General features: G+C 40.2%; 1 protein-coding gene across 1 annotated transcript in view; it reads right to left on the bottom strand.

Annotated features, from left to right (window-relative positions):
* Positions 1-9,233: 9,233 nt before the first annotated feature.
* The window catches only part of EPM2A (EPM2A glucan phosphatase, laforin), a gene marked incomplete at its 5' end in the record, with an annotated part of 43,125 nt that continues 34,208 nt past the window's right edge, over positions 9,234-18,150 (bottom strand). The window contains 2 exons of the mRNA XM_084261404.1: positions 9,234-9,955; positions 12,017-12,258. Coding sequence (XP_084117530.1) covers positions 9,675-9,955; positions 12,017-12,258 — 523 coding nt within the window. The 3' untranslated portion in view covers positions 9,234-9,674. The remainder of the gene's footprint in view (positions 9,956-12,016; positions 12,259-18,150) is intronic.

Raw genomic sequence — 18,150 nt, 5'->3', positions numbered from 1 at the left:
GTCAGTGATGGGTTCGTGTCAACTGTTACCATACAGCCAACCCACTTCATTGCCACCACCACCAAACGGAGGTCATTTTGGTTTCCAGCCATTATGTATCTGACACATACACATTCATCCTTTCCATTTGAAGCCCCAGAAATTCTGATCTTTGGTAGGCCTTCTCTTCATTTTATTTCTTTTCCAGGCAGGCACAAGGCACATGAACACAGATCCTCAGAAAACTCTACTGGCACACACAGCATGGGTTTCAGATATTGCATTTCTAATGAAGTCCCAACACTGATTATCTCTCATTGCATCGAGCAACAAAGTGATTGCACTTTACCACCTTATACAGTTTGTTTGAATCACAGAGTCACGCCCTTACCCTCTTCTGAGGAATCACAACTTGTGGTGTTTGCTGCAGACATTTTGGTTGCAGCAATACACTGGTTTAGAACTTGTCTCACCAAAAATCAAGGTGGAGAATGCAGGAAAGCACTTAGGGGCTCAGTGTAAAATTTTCAACTCGAAATCCCCAGGACTATCCTGGTACTTAAATTTCCCAAAGTGTTAAGTGGTTTATTACCTCAGTTTCCATCTATAAGAGGCATCCCCTGAGCAGAGCCTTTCAGAGCCCAGAAGGAGAATCAGCAGACCACCTGCACAAACCCACTAATAAAAAAAAAAAAGAGGAAGTTTATGTTGATGTGCATAAGCATGTCTTCTGTTCGACTGCAACAACTTTTTCCAAATAGCTTCCTGTCCTGCCTTGTCAAATGGAAAACAGGTAACAGTGGGAGAAACATTCTGGCAAGGATTGCATTCCTCACCAATGTTTGTTTTACAGATGCGGGTGTTTTAACACAAATTTTAACATGGTGAACTCTGGATCCTTACAGAAGCACAAAACCATTAAGCTTTCAGAAACAGTTTCAAAGCTAGCTACTATTTTTTATTTTTTATACTAGCCAAAGTGTGTATTTTTGTCTGGAAGATGGTAGGTGAGTAAAAAGAAAATAACTGCATTCTAAGCTCCGTAAAACCCCAATAAACCAGGATGATCATCACTAAAAGCACAGTAATTACTCTAGATGTACATTATTTCCATCAATTTCTGATACAATTCTTGGAGGGTTTGATGTTTGGTTTGGGTTTTGTGGGGGGTTTTAAAATAGGGTGGCACTGAAAGACACCTTGAAATTACTGCTATTCAGGAAAGCAAACTGAAGCCATGTTTACAGCTAAAGATTAAGTTATCGATTTCAGTTCCATAAGCAGAAATACACAAATGACAGAGCTCAGCATTTTCCAAAGTGTACTCAAGTCATGTTCCCAGCAATGAAGAGAGACCTAATCAAATTTTTTCCTCTCTAGAAATAACAATCTTGGCAGATTTTGTTAAAAAGCTTGCCAGGCTCTGATGTTCCTGTGGATATCGCGTGCTTTTCGTAATTGTTGGGTGCAGAGATGTATTTTTGCCTCACTGCTGCACTTCCTCAGTCCCTGTGCTCGTGCCTGCTAACTGCTGAATGAGATATTTCCAAACGAGCTGAAATAAGGGCGACAATCCAACTGCAGCAGTCGGACCGCTGCTCCCCAGGCATCAAGCCCTGCTCGCACCTCATCTCCAAGCCTTTGCCCAGGCTCCTGACCATTTCCCAGCTGCTCTTGGTTCACACAGACCTGGACAGCCTTTCCTCCCTGTCCTCATCCTCCAATGTAAGCCCTCACTTTCTCCTCCACTTCTTTCCATGTGACACTAGAAGGAAGGCCACCCAGCCACTTGCTCTGCTTCATCTTAGCAGCCTCCTTTCTGCACTTCATGTGTTTTCCTACTCCTGCTTCTAAGTCTTTCTCTGTTGGTCTAGTATCTCTTATGAAGTGTTCTGTAGTCCTTCACGTGGAAATTACTGCAGAATAATAGATTTATTTTTCCATTTAGGAAGAGTGAGAGAAGTAAAAAGTTCAGAGCAGCATTTCCTATTTCAGTTGTCCATAGTTGGTTATCTAAATTAAATTTAATTAAAAAAAAAAATCAAAAAACAACCACCACCTAAAACCACACCACAAATGAAATTTTCAGCAGTGCTGAGAACACCCTATCATGATTGCTTTTGTTATTCTTGGGAGAGGGCAGTTAGATGGAAAATACCATATAAGGCACCAAGAAAACTACAGCAAGTCTGAGTGAAGGTGATGGCATCAGTTCACACATCGTTATTTCCAGGTGAGTAAGATAGTCCAGTTGGGAAGGACAGATGAGAGTCCTGGCTAGACTGTGTGTGGCCTGTGATTGCCATCAAACTGCAATACACACACATGTGCCAGGAAAGCATGTTGGGGACACAAACTAACTTCCTGGGATATTTAAGTCAGTCATTCCAACCACGTTAATATTGAGTTGTGTATTAACAAGTACACGCTATAGTGTCTGAACAAGTCCTCACAGGTACCCACACAGCTACTGAGAACAGCACTTGTCCCATCCAGTTACTCACAGAAGACCAAAATTAAGCATCCTTTGCATCATATTAAGAAACAGAATAACTCAAGAAGAGAGATTCAGTAAGCAATTCATCTGCAGATTTAGAGACAGCACAGCATGGAGGACCTACCTCTTGTTTTCCAGTCTACCCTTCTCCTGTCTGGATCCCACTGGGCCACCTTGGTTCTGCACAATGAGTTTTAGCTCTCTCATGTCAGTTCTTCAGCCACCCACATAGCAGCCTTCCTCTGAATCACACCAGCTCTGCCAAATTCGACAACAGTCTGAACAATGCCATTTAACAATTAACAAACTGGGTGGGAACCACTGCTACTCCCAGTTTCCCATTCTGGTGCTCTGGTTTTAGGCACAGGTGTTGCAAGGCAAAAGACCATTAAGAGGGTTCAGCAAGACACATGTGAAGAGAAATACTTCATCAAGACATATGCTTGTTTAGACTTCCATCCAGAGCTATCATTTAAGCATATTTTAAGAGACGCCCTTCCCCTTAGTTCTTCTGAAGTGTAACCTTATTGATCCCATTTCAGAACAACACATCTCTATGCAAGGAATTTATGCAGCTGTCAAACCACAATTCACTGGCAACCACCTCTGTGCTCATGAAGCTTCACCTGCTTGAGTAGCTGCCATGAGTTAGTTGCTCAAGAGGGGGCATAAAACTGATCAGTGTTCTTGAGAACTTACCCTTAGAAATTTGTTTCTTTATACAGATAAATATCATGATTCTACTCTAAGCCTAAATATTTTGGTAGTGTCCCTTTAACTGGTTAGTGAACTTTAAATATCAGCTATACTTTTATCTAACACATTGGTATGCTTTCAAATGAATTGTGATGTTTGCTATCTCACTCCGAAATATTTTTCCCCTTGACATTAGCAAAGATTATGTTTTATATACTTTTGCCTTTCTCCAAATGCAAACTTTATATTCATTTCTTAACTTCTGTGTTTATGTATTTTATTGAATTTTTGGAGATTGGATTCATTTTCAGCTTTTGATTTGTTGCAGTGACTTCGGGCTGGCTGCCCAACTTAAACATGGCTGCTGCCCTTGGATGATGGCCTGACTGTTAATTACTTGCCTGCTGAAACTGCATTACCACAAAACAAATTTTGTTATAACGACATTAAGAAAAGACCGCAGAAACCTGCCCAGCATTAGAAATGTTTTCTTGGCCGCTGTTTTATGCTTTTTTCTCACATCATCTAAATCAAGGATGAGATATCATTTAATATTTTACCAGCTTATGAATAAACAGGTCTTCTATTTTCCTTGAAGTAAATATAACAACATCAGCATTGAAGTAATTATCAAATCACAGATGTTATCCAGCAGTCTTTATAAATTCAATCTCCCAAATAATACATGTCTAAGCACAAAGAGGTTGACTTATACAGGGCTGTGGTTCACAGCGTCACCATCTTTGTTTTGCAGGGTTTAACAGTTCATATTTCGTTATCCCCAGACAAGCCTTGGTACCTAAAAAGGGCTTAATAAAATGTTCATTGCTTATCTTTCCAAATATGGTAATTCTTACTCACAAAACCATTTATGCTAATATATGGATTGTAGTGCCATTGCCCTTGATAAAGATACTTTCCTCTGTTAATGTAGAAAGATCAATTATGAAGTCATATGGTTTGGTCTTGCTGATGATGATGTCATTGAGTTGCTGAGAAACAGAAAAAGGATTAATTCCTTTATACTTCCACCATTTCAAAGTCTGCTCCCTCAGAGCAGTCCCTTTCCCTTTAAGCTGTGTACATGTGGAGAAGTTTTCCAGCAAAATATTTTTAAGGCAACAACCGCAGAGATGTTGATTTACCCCTGAGAATGTAAACAGAACTGGAGACAGTCATCTATATCCTGTCCTCTGCTACATTAATCCAATTCCATTTTAGCTAAGGGCAGCCTGATGTTCATTATCCTTCAAGAAGGTAGGGTTTGCTTGCCAAATACATGCTTTTGCAGTAGTTATTATGCTTCTAAATACTTTTTCATCGTTTCCAGTGTATTTTTCTAAAGAATCACATTATTTTTTTTAATTCTATCATTGGTTAAAACCTTTTACTGAAATTTAATGATGAAGAATTTGTTATAATGACATTAAGAAAAGAAGCAGCAAGGTAACAGAGTTATGGCAATTGTCCTTGACTACTTAAAATTACAGTTTTTTTCTCAATTACAGTCCAGTAAAGTCAGTGCAGTTTATAAATTAGAGCTCAAAAAGGCCATCATAGTAGGTGATGGGATAAGTCTGATTTTTTAAATAGGGATTTTATTCCCTGTTCCTGCACAACCTACAGCCCATCTTTTCCTTTTATCTTTTTTCAGGAAAACGTGGCAGGCAGTCTCAAATTTTAATTGCACCTCAGAGCAGAGCTTTGCACTGTTTTGTGCAGCTCACACAGCCTGGTTGCCAGCTGTGAGACTTTTCAACTACTCCAGAATACACCCTGGTAGAAAACCTGCAGTCCCGGTCTCAGCAAGAGCTTCACTGTGCTTGCAGCTGCACAAACAGAAAGGGAAGACCACAAACTTACAACCTAAGCAAATGGAGCAAAGAAGTGCCAAAGGGACCAAAGTTCCAAGTGTGAAATAACAAGGAGTAAGGGAGAAAAGAAAGTATTTCACAGCCATGTCAGCCAGCTGTAAGGTACTGGAAATATGCCTTAACGATTGCCAGCAGAACCGTCTCCCCTCTTTTTTCTCTTACCTAACCAAACCTCATTCATGCCACACCACATCAGGCTTGTGACTATTCAACGAGTCACCCTGAAGACATCAGGAGAGCATTCCTTCCATATATCCACCCAAAAGTTATCAGGAATGATATCAGGAGCCTTTCACACATTGGGAGCCTTTCACACATCAGACATTCCCTCATCCACCCTGAAGCATTCCCACAAGCCAGGTGGAAGCTTGTGGTGATACAAAGGATGGCTACAAAAGTGGAGCATTCTACCATGGAAAAACAAGGGAAGCAATGGAGAACCAACACATCAAGGGGCAACCATGGAAGACATGGGGACATCGAGGAACGTTCCCCCCTCCTCCATCCAACCCAGAGACACTGAGGATACTCTACCATCAGACAGAATGCCCTAGCCTCATGGTGGTAGATATAGCACCCCACAGCTCTCTCTCTCTCTCTCCCTCTCTCTATCTGTCTTTTCCACCCTTTTCTCTTTCTTAATCCCCTTCCCCTGCATGTTTGTTGTGGGCCAAATAAAGCAACTTTAACCTTGACTCTGTTTCAAGTCTTAATTATGTTCTGCAAGAATTGCGATGAACTTATCACAATAAAGCACATTGGACATCACTCAGGGGTTAAACTCAGCCACCCCCAGCCACCCAGAGTGATCTGAGGTTCGGTTGGAATACAAGGGGTTATAAGTCTTGTTCAGGTTGTGGATCGTGACACCAGCCCAGCCTCCTGTCACCAGGCTGTATTGCTTACCTAAAAATGTCACCCAGAAGATTCTCATCAGTACTTTTCTGGTGTAAAAAGGAAAAAAAAAATTCCTGATGAAATTATAACACTCAAAGCCCAACCCATTACTCAAGGGGCTGTGTTTGTTACCAATCACTCATAAGAGATAGAATTGCTTAGCTCCTTCACGTACATTGTCCTTGGAAAGTATATTTACTACTGTTTGGGCTAGCAATGACATTGAGACACACTAAATACCTGGCATTATAAATGGTCCCGTTCAATATAGAAAATTCTACTTTTTTTCTTTAATTTAACAGAGATAAAATCCTGGCTGTAACAGGGTAAAGAGTACAGATGGTCATACTAGAAGAAAAGCATTCTCCCCAAATGATGCTTTTCTGTGATGAGTTTTCAGAATATTTCTACCTGGCTCCCATTACTGTGCATGTATTAGTTTGGTTTCTTGGACTCACTTTAAAATAACTGCTACTGTTAATCTGTTTCTAATTCTTTCTATAGGAGTTGTTTTGCTCTAAATTTTGTAGCACTGTTATGACTAAAGTAGCAAGGAAATATACTAGTGTATAAACAACACACTGTCTTCATCCTTTCATCCAAATGGCATCAGAGGCCAGTCTGCGGAAAGAGCTAATGATCCCATCAGCATAAGAACGTATTACAAATTGGAATTCTAACAGATAATCTCTAGATGCTGATTTCTGATGTAATTACACAGTTGGATAAATGGAATATATTCATATCATTGCTTTTTATGTTGCTGTAGCCTCTTGCAATGATCTCTAGATCTCCAGTTTTTAAACTCCTAGTTACGTTCAGCAGACCGGGCTTTGAATGAAGGTTACTCAACAGCGTGGCCTTCAATGAGGAAGGCAGAAACGTGGCAATGCAGAAAATAAGTATGCTAGAAATAAGTACAAAGGGACTGCAAGCCATGTGATCTCTTTGTGTTCTTTGTTAACATGATGTTAGTAACATGTTTTCATGTAGTTCATCGGCTAATGCAATCTGTGTATGACACAGCGTCCCAGCACTTCAGCAGAGACACAAACTGAAATAAGGATACACAATGAATTAACAGTCCCTTGCTAGGGCTTCCTTGATTGTGTAGCTTCTGAAGCATTTGAATTCCTGCCCTAAAAATGTAGAACCAGTCTGCTTCCACTGCCAATAAAATCAGAATTGGGAAACAGCTGCTACAATATGGCTGAACTTACTTAGCCATATACCTACTAGAGTGTGCCACGTTATGTGCTGTTCAGTCCCAAGAGCCCTAAAAAAGAAATATAGTTAGCCATGAAACAAGGACCAAAACCACAAGTACTTGTCCCAACTTAAATTTCAAGTTGCATTCGATAGAAAGGACAGTCTGCCAGGGGTGCTCAGAAACATGTTTTAAGCTTGAGATTTCAAATATATCTCAACAAAAACATAAAAGTTAAATGAGTTCTACTCTCTAGTTCTCATGCCATTCTCATCTTCTCAGCTATTGATTTTGAGGGGTACACAGCAGCAAAAGCTCAGGATTTTCACTTTAAACTCAGCCAAAACAAAGTAGCTCCTGGGTGCTCCTGGACACCCAGCTGTAGCTCTGCACGTTCACCCAGCAGTCAGACCGCAGCACTGACACACTCCTTCTGCTCTTCACATCAGGCTTGGGAAAATTATCCCTTTTGTTGGTATTTAGAGGTATCAGAGGTGCTGTCCTGGTTGGTATTGAGATTTCCTTCTCAACAGCCAACCAAAACTGACACAGTACAGCAGGCAAGAAATGGGCTGTTACCATTAAAGTGCCTGGTCCCACCCCTATCTAGAAATATCAGTGATGTTCCTTTTTACTATCAATGAAATTGGGAGCCAAAGGCATATAACAAAACAGGCTGCTGGAATTCTCACTACGTTTTTATTTAATAGAGAACTTTTCTCATCCAGTTTCTAAATAGGCAAAGTTATTTCAAGGCAAAAAAAATCAGTTATAATCAAAACCACACATACAGAATAACTTAAACATTTTTCCTTTTGAAGATGATTGAAGAATGGAATAAACAAAATGCATTCTATTTTTCTGGACATTCTCCATAAACAGTTCATATCTAATAGTTTCTGTATTAAGTATTGAGATAATCACCATATGTCAGCTAAACTGTCCTGGCATTGATCGTATCTTTAAAGGGACAAGTTGGCTGGAAAAAATAAGATTCAACTGAAAACCAAACCTATAGAAATTAGATTTCTTAATATTAATGTATCCTTAATTCTCTGCTCCTTAGGATATGCTTTCTCTTCCTTCTCTCTTGGACTTAACCTATGGCAAATCGGTTTTACCTGAGCAAGGCTGGAAGCTGTTGGTGCCCCTGCTTAGATTAGCTAAAGGACTAAGCAGTACTGGATCATCCACAAAGCCAACATCAGCCTACTGAGGCTAAGCTCCTGAGAAACCCTCCTCAGAGCTACTCTTTGCTCCTACGCAGTAATGTATTTGCTCCACTTGGCTAAACCCAGCATCTGTGAACATCCACACACTGCTTGTGCAAGAAGAGACATTCACTATAGTGAAGAAATTAATCTAGGGCAACACCAGAGAGGCTGTGGTGTCAATCATGCCCAGAGGTTTATCACAGTTTCTATACATCCTCTTTTAGCCCAGTGGTTACTGTTTATATTGGCTTGGCACCTAAGGAGCCCACTGTACAGCACTGCATAGAAAAGCAAAATTTATCTTTGACTTAGACATCTCACAGCCTAGGATAATGCACTAGATAGTACTTCATCCCTGCAACAGAGTAAGACTACTGTCAGTGGAGCTGTTTCCTCTCATCAAGCCACATTGCAGCATAACCCCAATGTCACATAAGAATATAGCTATGACTCATAATATTTAACATTAATTAGATAGGCAAAGAGAGCACATTTTAGTTCACTGCATTAGACATTAGCTTTTTGTTTCAGAAACTGAGTTGAAAACTCATTCCATGAATTGTCGCTGCTGAGGAGGCAGCCAACAATCTTCTTGTTTACCTTACAAGGATACTGCATTCATAAACTAACTCCAGAATGAAAATCAGCAGATGTACCCAAAGGTAGAATCTAGCCTTTTTTATTCTGGACAGCTATAACTGCATCTCAAGAGAAAAGTCCAAAACATCACAAAAAGTATTCTTTCCAAGGTCAAGAGGACCACCTTTAAGTTAACCAATACCAAGAAAGGGAAACCCTAGCCAAAAAATACTTGTTCAAAATTACAAAAACATTACTAGAAAACACTCCAATAATGCAAAACATTCCACCTAAAATAACTGAGAAGCTTTGACAATGACCAGCTCTATCCTATCCTGAGCCTTAATACAGTCAACCTTTGCACGTGTGTTTCTGAGAATGCCCTCTCTATCTTGTCACTGAAATAAAGGCAACTCTAACTATTTCACATCACATCTTGTTTAGTTTCTACCCTAAACCCTGTTCTCATAGACAGGTAGTTAAAAGAAAACCTTAGTTTTCCTTTGCAGAGTTTCTAGGTCTCAGACTTGAAGCAAAAGGTTTGAAAACCTGACTTTTGTCAACTTAAAGAAAGCAAACAAAACCCCTCAAAGGCACTTTTTAAGGAAAATCCTCACAAATTTTAAGATAAGCTTGTAATCTGAAGAGGAGAGGCAGGTGTCCAACTCTAAGTCCTTGGGGTTCAAATATAAGATTCCTCTTCAATTTCATCTTTCTGCTCTCCTGCTCTTCTACTCTTGTACTTTGCATGAGGAACGAAGATGCCCAAACTTCTGGTAGAAATCATCTTCAGCACGATTCAGAGCTTCCTCATCAATGTAGACAGCTGGTCTCCTGGAGGCCAGAAAGTACTGCACTTTCCGCAGGCTCCATCCCATCACGTACTTCAGCCAGCCGCAGACAGCAGCTGTAGACCTGCCAACACCAGCGTTGCAATGAACATAGACGGTGTGTCCATTCTCCAGCAGCCCGTGCAAGAGGCAGACAGCTTGTGGCAACATCTGTATTCTTCCTAAGGTTAAAAACAAGGCACGTTCATTGGCATTTGAGAAAGCCAGGTACGTGGCTGAGATAATGTCTGTACAGCCTGATGCACTGTGAATCACAATGGCAAACCTGACTTTGTATTCTTTTTTCTTTTCTTTTTTCCAAATGACCTTGTACCCTAACCTTTGTTTCTTCTGGCAATGTAGATTTCAGATCACACAAAAGCTGTAAAATGGCCCAAGTCTTTTCTAAATATACATTCTGATTAATACTGAATGTGTGTGGCATATTCATTTTCACAGGGACTGAAGTAAGGCAGTAAATCACATCAAACAGTACTTCTAACCTAGCAGCAAAGTCAGCAAGCCCAGAGTGCAGTGGGTTTTAGCACTGGAGTTTTGTGAAGCAACCTCTGTACTGTTGCCTTCCAAAACATTGCAATGGAGGCAATTACAGCAATAATAGGTGAGAGAGAGCAGAAGAGTATTTTCCTCTACATCTTAATTCTGTTACAATTTAATTGTGTGCTAAGCATATGGTTAAACAACACAACAGACTTTCTCACTCCCAATGGGGTGACTGCACTGTATTTCCTGATGCCTTTCTCCCTGTTACCCTGGGAACTGGAGCTGCAAACAGCAGAGCCTAACCTTTCCTCGTGGCACACTTGAGCACTGACACTGCACCCTTTCAAAGCCTTGTTTTAAGGTCTCCTGTCTTCCCTGATGTCTGATTACTAATCTGACAGCTCTCCGTTTGTGGCAGCTGTATTTCGCCCCACTCAAAACACTCTCTCCTGCTGGTAAGCTGCTCACTCGAGAACACACACACTGATGGTTGGAAACCAGACTTTGAACTGAGTGTTCAAATGGGGCAACTAAAGATAGTAATAATCTATGTTACAACATCAGGTGCTACCGGTATTCTCAATTAATTACAAATATACATTACTCGATGGAGATTAGTCAGATTGGGATACTATAGTTAAAGAAAAATGTTTTGCTGGGGGAAGGGAATAGCAGAGACAGGCATACAGCATTGCCTCTCCAATTTAACCAGCAAGAATGACAAGCTGTCCTGCTGTGCAAGCTTGCAGGGACTGTGACCTGTGGGTGAGTCCATGGGGGAATGGGACTCTCCAGAGTCAGACCATGGATAAGTCCACACCCAAGCAGGTACATATTGAAGCACCTGTGGCCCCAGTTATGTTTTTGCTGTAGCAGGTACACCTCTGAAGGGATGGTGTCTCAATCATAAATCCATGCTGCAGCAGGTATACTGTGAAGTGTCAGTGGTTGTGCATGGGGTCATGCTGGAGCATGTGTGTGGCCATAGCTGATTCCACCCCACCAGGAAGGAGGCTGGGGTTGCACAAGGAGCTGGGCAGGAACACAGCGGGGAGAGCTGACCCCGACTGACCAGAGGGACATCCCATACCATATGACATCATGTTCAGCATATAAAGCTGGGGAAAGAAGAACAAAGGGGAGGGATGTTCAGAGTGATATTTGTCTTCCCAAGCCACTATTACACATGATGGAGCTCTGCTTTCCTGGGGATTGCTGAACACCCGCCTGCCCATGGGCAGTAGGGAATGAATCCCTGGTTTTGCTTTGCTTCTGCACACAGCTTTTGCTTTGCCTATTAAACTGTTTATCTCAACCCACAAATTTTATCACTTTTACCCTTCTGATTCAACCCCCCATTCCACTGGCGTGGGAGTGAGTGAGCAGCCGCTTGGTGCTTAGTTGCTGGTTGGGGCTAAACCACAACATCCACCTACACAGCATATTTTCTTTATACTGTCTGAATTCAGTCTGAAAGCAAAAACTGTCAATGTCACATGGCATTAAACTCAAATACACGTGTACTGCCAGACACAAAATACTTTAGATGGCATCTCTGCCTACAAGAAAATATAAGAAATTTGTTAGAGACAACACACATAGAAATTACACGTTGCATGTTAGCTATGTTTTTATGCAAGATTTACACAGAAAAACCCCAGCAGTAATTAAAGTGACAGATTAGAAATTCAAAGGGTTTATCACTATTAATTTAGCTGCACGAACGATCTGAGCATTACCTTCAGTGCTCATGTCCGGTGTTGGCATCCAGACATAGGCAAGACCTTCCTCTTTATACAGTTTCATGAGGATTTCAGGGCTCATGGGCTCCGGGTAGCGGTTGCAGCCCCAGGAATTCTGCACAATGTCCCATTCGGTCTGGAAGTTCATCACAGCTGTAATGCCCAGCTCATGCTTCAGCTTGACAGTGACATGTTCCAGCTGCCGAGGGCAACTTCCCAGCCAGATGTTTGGCAGAATTCTAGCATTGAAGAGACATTGAAGTGGGATTGATTAAATTATCTTAACAAAGAAACTGCCAAGTTCAGCGGCAGTTCTAGCTCAAAACCCGCTTAGCATCATCACACAAACGCTCCTAAGCGCAGGCTTTTCATGTCATGCAGTAAACAGCTTCTTATTCCACTACAGTTGAGTTGGTAATGTTTTATTTTGGGGATCAAGTTCCTAACCTGCCACAAAGAGCTAGACAGTCTGAGAAAAAATTCAGAGCATAATTAGTAGCACAGGTCTCCAAAGCATCTGCTATCAAGCTTGCAGTAGAAGCTTACTAACATTGCAGATTAGAATAAGAACACTCTGAAGATTCATGCAATTTGCACCAAAAAAAAAAGACCAAAAAGATTCACAGATCTGTATTACTTTAGTAATAAGTCAAATTCATAGAACTCCTCCAGTTTTATAGCTACCAGTATAATGAAGAAGGTAGACAGAAAAAAATCCCCAACTTAAACTACCCTTCTATGTGGAAACTCAAAAATGAATTAGTAATTTTCTTCTCATTTTTCTCTGTTCTTGTGGAGTCAAGCAGGAACCAAATACAGAATTATAATACATGTTTAGCTTCCCTCAAGGCCTAAAGAATCAGAAATTTTCTAAGAAAACTTGAGTGATATATGCAGAATGGATAAACATCCATATTTCTGGTATTTCTCTAAATAAAACTTCAAGATTTCTATGGTTTTCCTACTGTTAATTTCATAAAATTATAGTATAGCTCACCAGATTTTGACATAAATGTAAGTGTAACATTAAAAGGCTTGTTTTCAAATGAGGATTTTTAATCTTCACATGCAATTAAGCTAGTGTTAATCTAAAATCAATGATTTACATGCACAAATTATTAGTGATCTACTTTAAAATCCTCTGTTTGCACAAACTTTTATTTTGAAATTGCACTCCACAAACTACACAAAATATCCCTACTGTTGAACATACAACTTTGCAAACAGTAACAATTACGGAAAAAAAAAAAAAACAAACAACAAATCCCCCAACCCTCCCGCCCCCCTCCCAAAAAAAAAAAAGCCGATCTACAACAAAAGCAAGATCCTCAAAAATAAATGGCTGCCATACATTTCTTATGGTCTTTTCCAATTTTAATCTCAAGGATATGTAAGAAAAGTTTTGTGTTTATTCAGGAGCAATTACTCACAATAGCCCTTAAATAATCAAGTAGGTATTTCCATTATACTACCATAGTAACAAGTGCTTACTATCATTTAATTAAGACCTGTAATTGACAATTAATAAATCCTGCTATGTTACTACTGAAAGACTGTCAAAAAAGCAAATTCAAATCCAGTAGCACTTTAGCACTTCTTATTCCTGTTTCCTGTATGTATTTCAGCTTCAGCCACAGTGAGCTGCACACTGGCCAAACAAGCACAGAGTTTGGCTCTAACAGCCCCTCTTTCAGCAAGACAATGAACTTGATCTCAGTATATGGTAACTGAGTCCCAACTTTCTGGATCACAGGTAATGACTGAAAACCCTGAATTTTAGACAAATCTATTACACAGCAAATTACCATTTCAGCTGTGTCACTATGACTGTGAGATCATTTGAAGAGATTTAACTTCGTTGTTGTTTCACATCCATGTTCTAGTCTAGAACACCATGATGGTGTTTCCCACTGCTAATAGAAACTGCATATGTTCCTAAGCAGGAATCGAGTTTTGACCAAAAAGTTCAGAAATTAAGGTTTAACTCTTGAAGGAATTTCCTTAGTCACTTTTCTCACACTCCCGAACACTACCTTTCCAAAGGAGAGAAGTTGTGGAAAGAAATACATCACAGGCTATAGATTTCTTAAGTCACAAATTAAGTTCAGTTCATTTATTAAGAAATATCAATGCACAGTGGACTCTACAGTAACCGTGAGGAAATGGAATAAAACACAATTGTGTGTTATCATTATGTTCAAGGCACAGTCCTACATGCTGGTACATGCCCAAAATATTGCATAACTATCTAGGGCATTCCCACTGACTAGAGAGGTTAGAGCAGGTCCACTCCAACAACTGCTTCTCTGCCCCACTTCCCACACACCAGCCCCACAGCAAACCCAGTCCTAACTTGAAAGATTTAGCCTTCTCAGGCTTCTGCCACAGGAATCTGCCACAATGATCAGAGCATTTCAAGGTTGCAAATGCAAGTAAAAGTGCCCTACAGTCACTGATGAATGGTTGGAGATGAGCAATGCCTACAAAGCCCCATAGCAGGGAAAGAAAAATGGCAATATCACTAATATCTTGTCACAATACGGGGATATTCTTTCAAGAACAAGAACATTAGTATCCTTCCTTCAAAGGCTTTCCTGGAGACTCATACATATGTAATTCTCTTGATATTTTGGGAAACATGTAATATAAGTTACCTTGACAGGAGAGCAAAAGTCTGTTTTCTAGCATTTGATTGAATCAGGAACAACTAAAGTGTTCCTGAGTTAAATAAAATTCCAGGTAGTACTCTTGCTTACAAACAAATCATTGTTTTATAACACTTTCCCCATGATTACTTAGTGGGCAGACATCGCAGCTGCAAGACCACTGGCATATACACCATGTGTTTATTCTGTTCTTGTTGCCTAAATGACGAGACCTCCAGTATTGCACAATAATAATTGCATTTGCCAACCAATCTGATGGCTTTACCAAGTTGTTATCACTGTTTTTCCCTGTAATTAACCAAACTACTGTTAGCATTCAGAGAATGACCAAAACAATGTAATTAGGACAGAAAGTTCTTGAAACTTACTTTTTTGATCAGGTCCTAGAATTTGGCCTTTGAGAGGGTTGAGATGCAGCCTTGACCTTAGCCTTTGAGCCCCTTATTTACCCACCTCCAAATGACTGTAAAGCCTTGGTCTTTCTGGACGAGGTCTAATCACTTTTACCAGGAAAACAGTCCACGCAGAAAACAACATTGCAGAGCTGTACTATTGGCCAATATATGTAAAAGTTCTGGGATAATCCTGCTGCATAGTACCTATATTTCCATTTGGCTTTTTCTGGTTCATACCTTGACTTTGTCTTACATCAGAATGAAAGAGTGAAAGGTTCAGTGCACATTTGAGTACAGAAACGCATGAAAAGTTTTGTGGCTATATTTTACATGCTGTTTTTTGATGGCACTCCTGAGGGCTTGATTACGCTGAGGACCAGGGAAACATACATATTAAACAAAGCAAGAAAGTGATAGTTTCATTTTTACATCTCTTTCTTTAATACTATGACTTTTAGTTATCCTTTTCCAACATGCCCTTTCTTCCTTAGGTTGCTAGTGCACTTTGGTAGGTAACTAGATTTTAATCACAAGAGTATTTGGCATGGGAAAGAGCCCTCTTTTAGTTTTCCCTCTCAACTGTCATGTAATAATTCTCTGAGCTCTCCAACAGCTGCTGCTGCTCAGCTCACATGTGGTTGTTTTCCAGCAGCAGCTTAAGTGATGTCCACATACAGTTAAAAAAACATTTAGGGATTATGTGTGATCAATAAACCTATTTTCAGCCATTAACCCCTGTCATATTCCCCAAATATCACAACAAGATGGTCTTTTAACAAAATCCTTCCTAGAATTCGGTTTTAATATAAAAGTGGCACTTTATTGTTGTATCTGTTAACTCCCCATGCTACTAAGGATAACAAGCTGTTCTTGGTCCCAGAAGACATGGCCAGTTCAGTCACAGACAGTTTATCAATGAAGAAATCAACTAGAGTAACACCAAAAATATTCAGGTACCTTCAGAGATTAAGATTTATAGATTGTCTAAAAGCCTTTTCTTTAAAGCTAATTTCTATAAAGTTACTTTCAGACTGCCCTGCATCTCAGTTCTTCAGCAGTAACATTGAGATAATATTTACCTACTTTAGGGGACTTTTGGGGATTAAATGAATGAATGAATGTGAGAAGCTTGAATCCATAGCAATGAGCATTAAATGTTAGGCAGGTGTCTGCTCAATTTACTTGACTTACAGAGCCCAGACTGAAGGCTGACGTGTTAAAAATCTGCCATTTGACTTGCAAACTGAGAAAACCAACAACCATTTATCATTACCAAGGAATAAATATGGAACACCCTGAAATCCCTTGTACAGTTATTTTCCAGCTGTCATCACACTTAAATTCTTTTTAATGATGCAGACATATATTGCACTTGGTTGCTTCCCCCCAGGACCCTGCACAGCCCAGATTAAATTATATCAATTCACTATGAATGCATCTGAAACAACAAATGCATTTCATTTAACCAATGCATATGCAAATAGTCTTCCCCTCCTTACAGGAGTAAATCAGTCTGAGGCAAGGGAAGATTAGCATTCTGTTACTTTCTTTTAATGGTGCAGATTGCAGTTCTCAGGCTGGAGGAAATGTTGCCAAAGAACAGCCTGCTGTACCTTTGAATCTTAGACCTCCACAGATGGTCCAAAACCAAGATGGCAACTGTAGTTGTGGGGACTGTGTGACTGCCCTGAGGGAAGTTACAGTGTTTGGTGAAACCCTGGAAGAGGCTGCTCAAAAAGGTGGTAGATGCCCCAGCCCTGGACACAGTCAAGGTCAGGTTGGTTGGGCCTCTCAGCAACCTGCTCTAGTTGATGTTCTTGCTTACTGCAGGGCGGGTTGGACTAGACAACCGCTAAAGGTTCCTTTCAACCCAAATTCTATCGTTCTGTGATATCTGGTTATTGCATCAGGCCATCAACTCCTCCTCCATGCCATAGATGTCGGTGCTGCTTCCTGTGTTACTTTTGTTGATAATGGCTTAAGGCAAATGGGCACCAAATTCAAACATCCTTATAAAATGCTGAGCTATAAACAGAGGTGACTTAGGTATTGTTTCCAGATCTACTCCATCATCAGTGTACTAGGAGCAGGTGTCTTACAATCTCTCCTGAAATCAGCCAACCCTTCTAAGGAGTCACACTTCTTACAGAAAAGCGTAGGATTCAAGCCTTTGGAGAACACTTTTCATCAGAACATCTATCAGGTACAATATTTCAGATCTCCCTTTATCGCTGCAGTTGCCAGCTTTAGTCAACAAACAGGACCTTGCCAAACTAAGGAAAAAAACCAAGGTATTTTTCATTGCTTATTGGCAGCAGAGTGATCTGGCAACTATGCCATTTGTTTATATTGTTAATATTTTTGACCAAGGTCCAGCATGTTATTTTAAATGAAAAGTGATGGATTCATCCTTCAGTGCCAGGTCAAGAAGTAGGCTGATGTTAACACTTGCAATTCACTTCAGTTGTCTGCACTGAGCATCCTTAGAGCCCATTGAGCATCTGACGACAGTGAGATGGGCCCTAATATATACACGTAACCAGACAGAGCAATTTAGCTGAAACAACAAACAAAATAATGATTAAATCGGCTGTGTCCTCCCTGAAGGCTTTTACTTCCTAAAGTTGTAGCCTGCAACTACAGCTACGTGTAACTTGCAGCTAAACCTGTTCTGGATTCTCTGAAGAGCAACATATATAATTCAGTCGATTTACCCCCAGCATTTTGTGATGCTGGTATGCATGCCAAGTGCTTTTTTGTACTGTTGTCGTGCTATTAGCCTGACACCACTACAAGCAAGTGGCCCAAGGGGAATGTAGGTCTGAAGAACAACTCATTTGGAGATGTTTTTGCAGCACCATAACTACTGGGGGCTGCTTCCAACTACAGTGCATTCCTCTTTCCTCCCTGATGACACTGCAGTAGGAACTGGCTCAGAATTTTTTTTATAAGGTGGATTTTTAATGGAAAATTATGATCTGTCCAAAACAAAAACTTGCATTAAAACTTCCTATGTTTGACCAAGTTTAAACTAATTCAAAGACCAAATGTCTGCTGAGTAATAAAGGGA

This window comes from Gallinula chloropus (genome assembly GCF_964237585.1).
Source record: "Gallinula chloropus genome assembly, chromosome: 3".
Classification (NCBI taxonomy): Eukaryota; Metazoa; Chordata; class Aves; order Gruiformes; family Rallidae; genus Gallinula; species Gallinula chloropus.
This window is presented reverse-complemented; position numbering and strand designations above follow the sequence as displayed.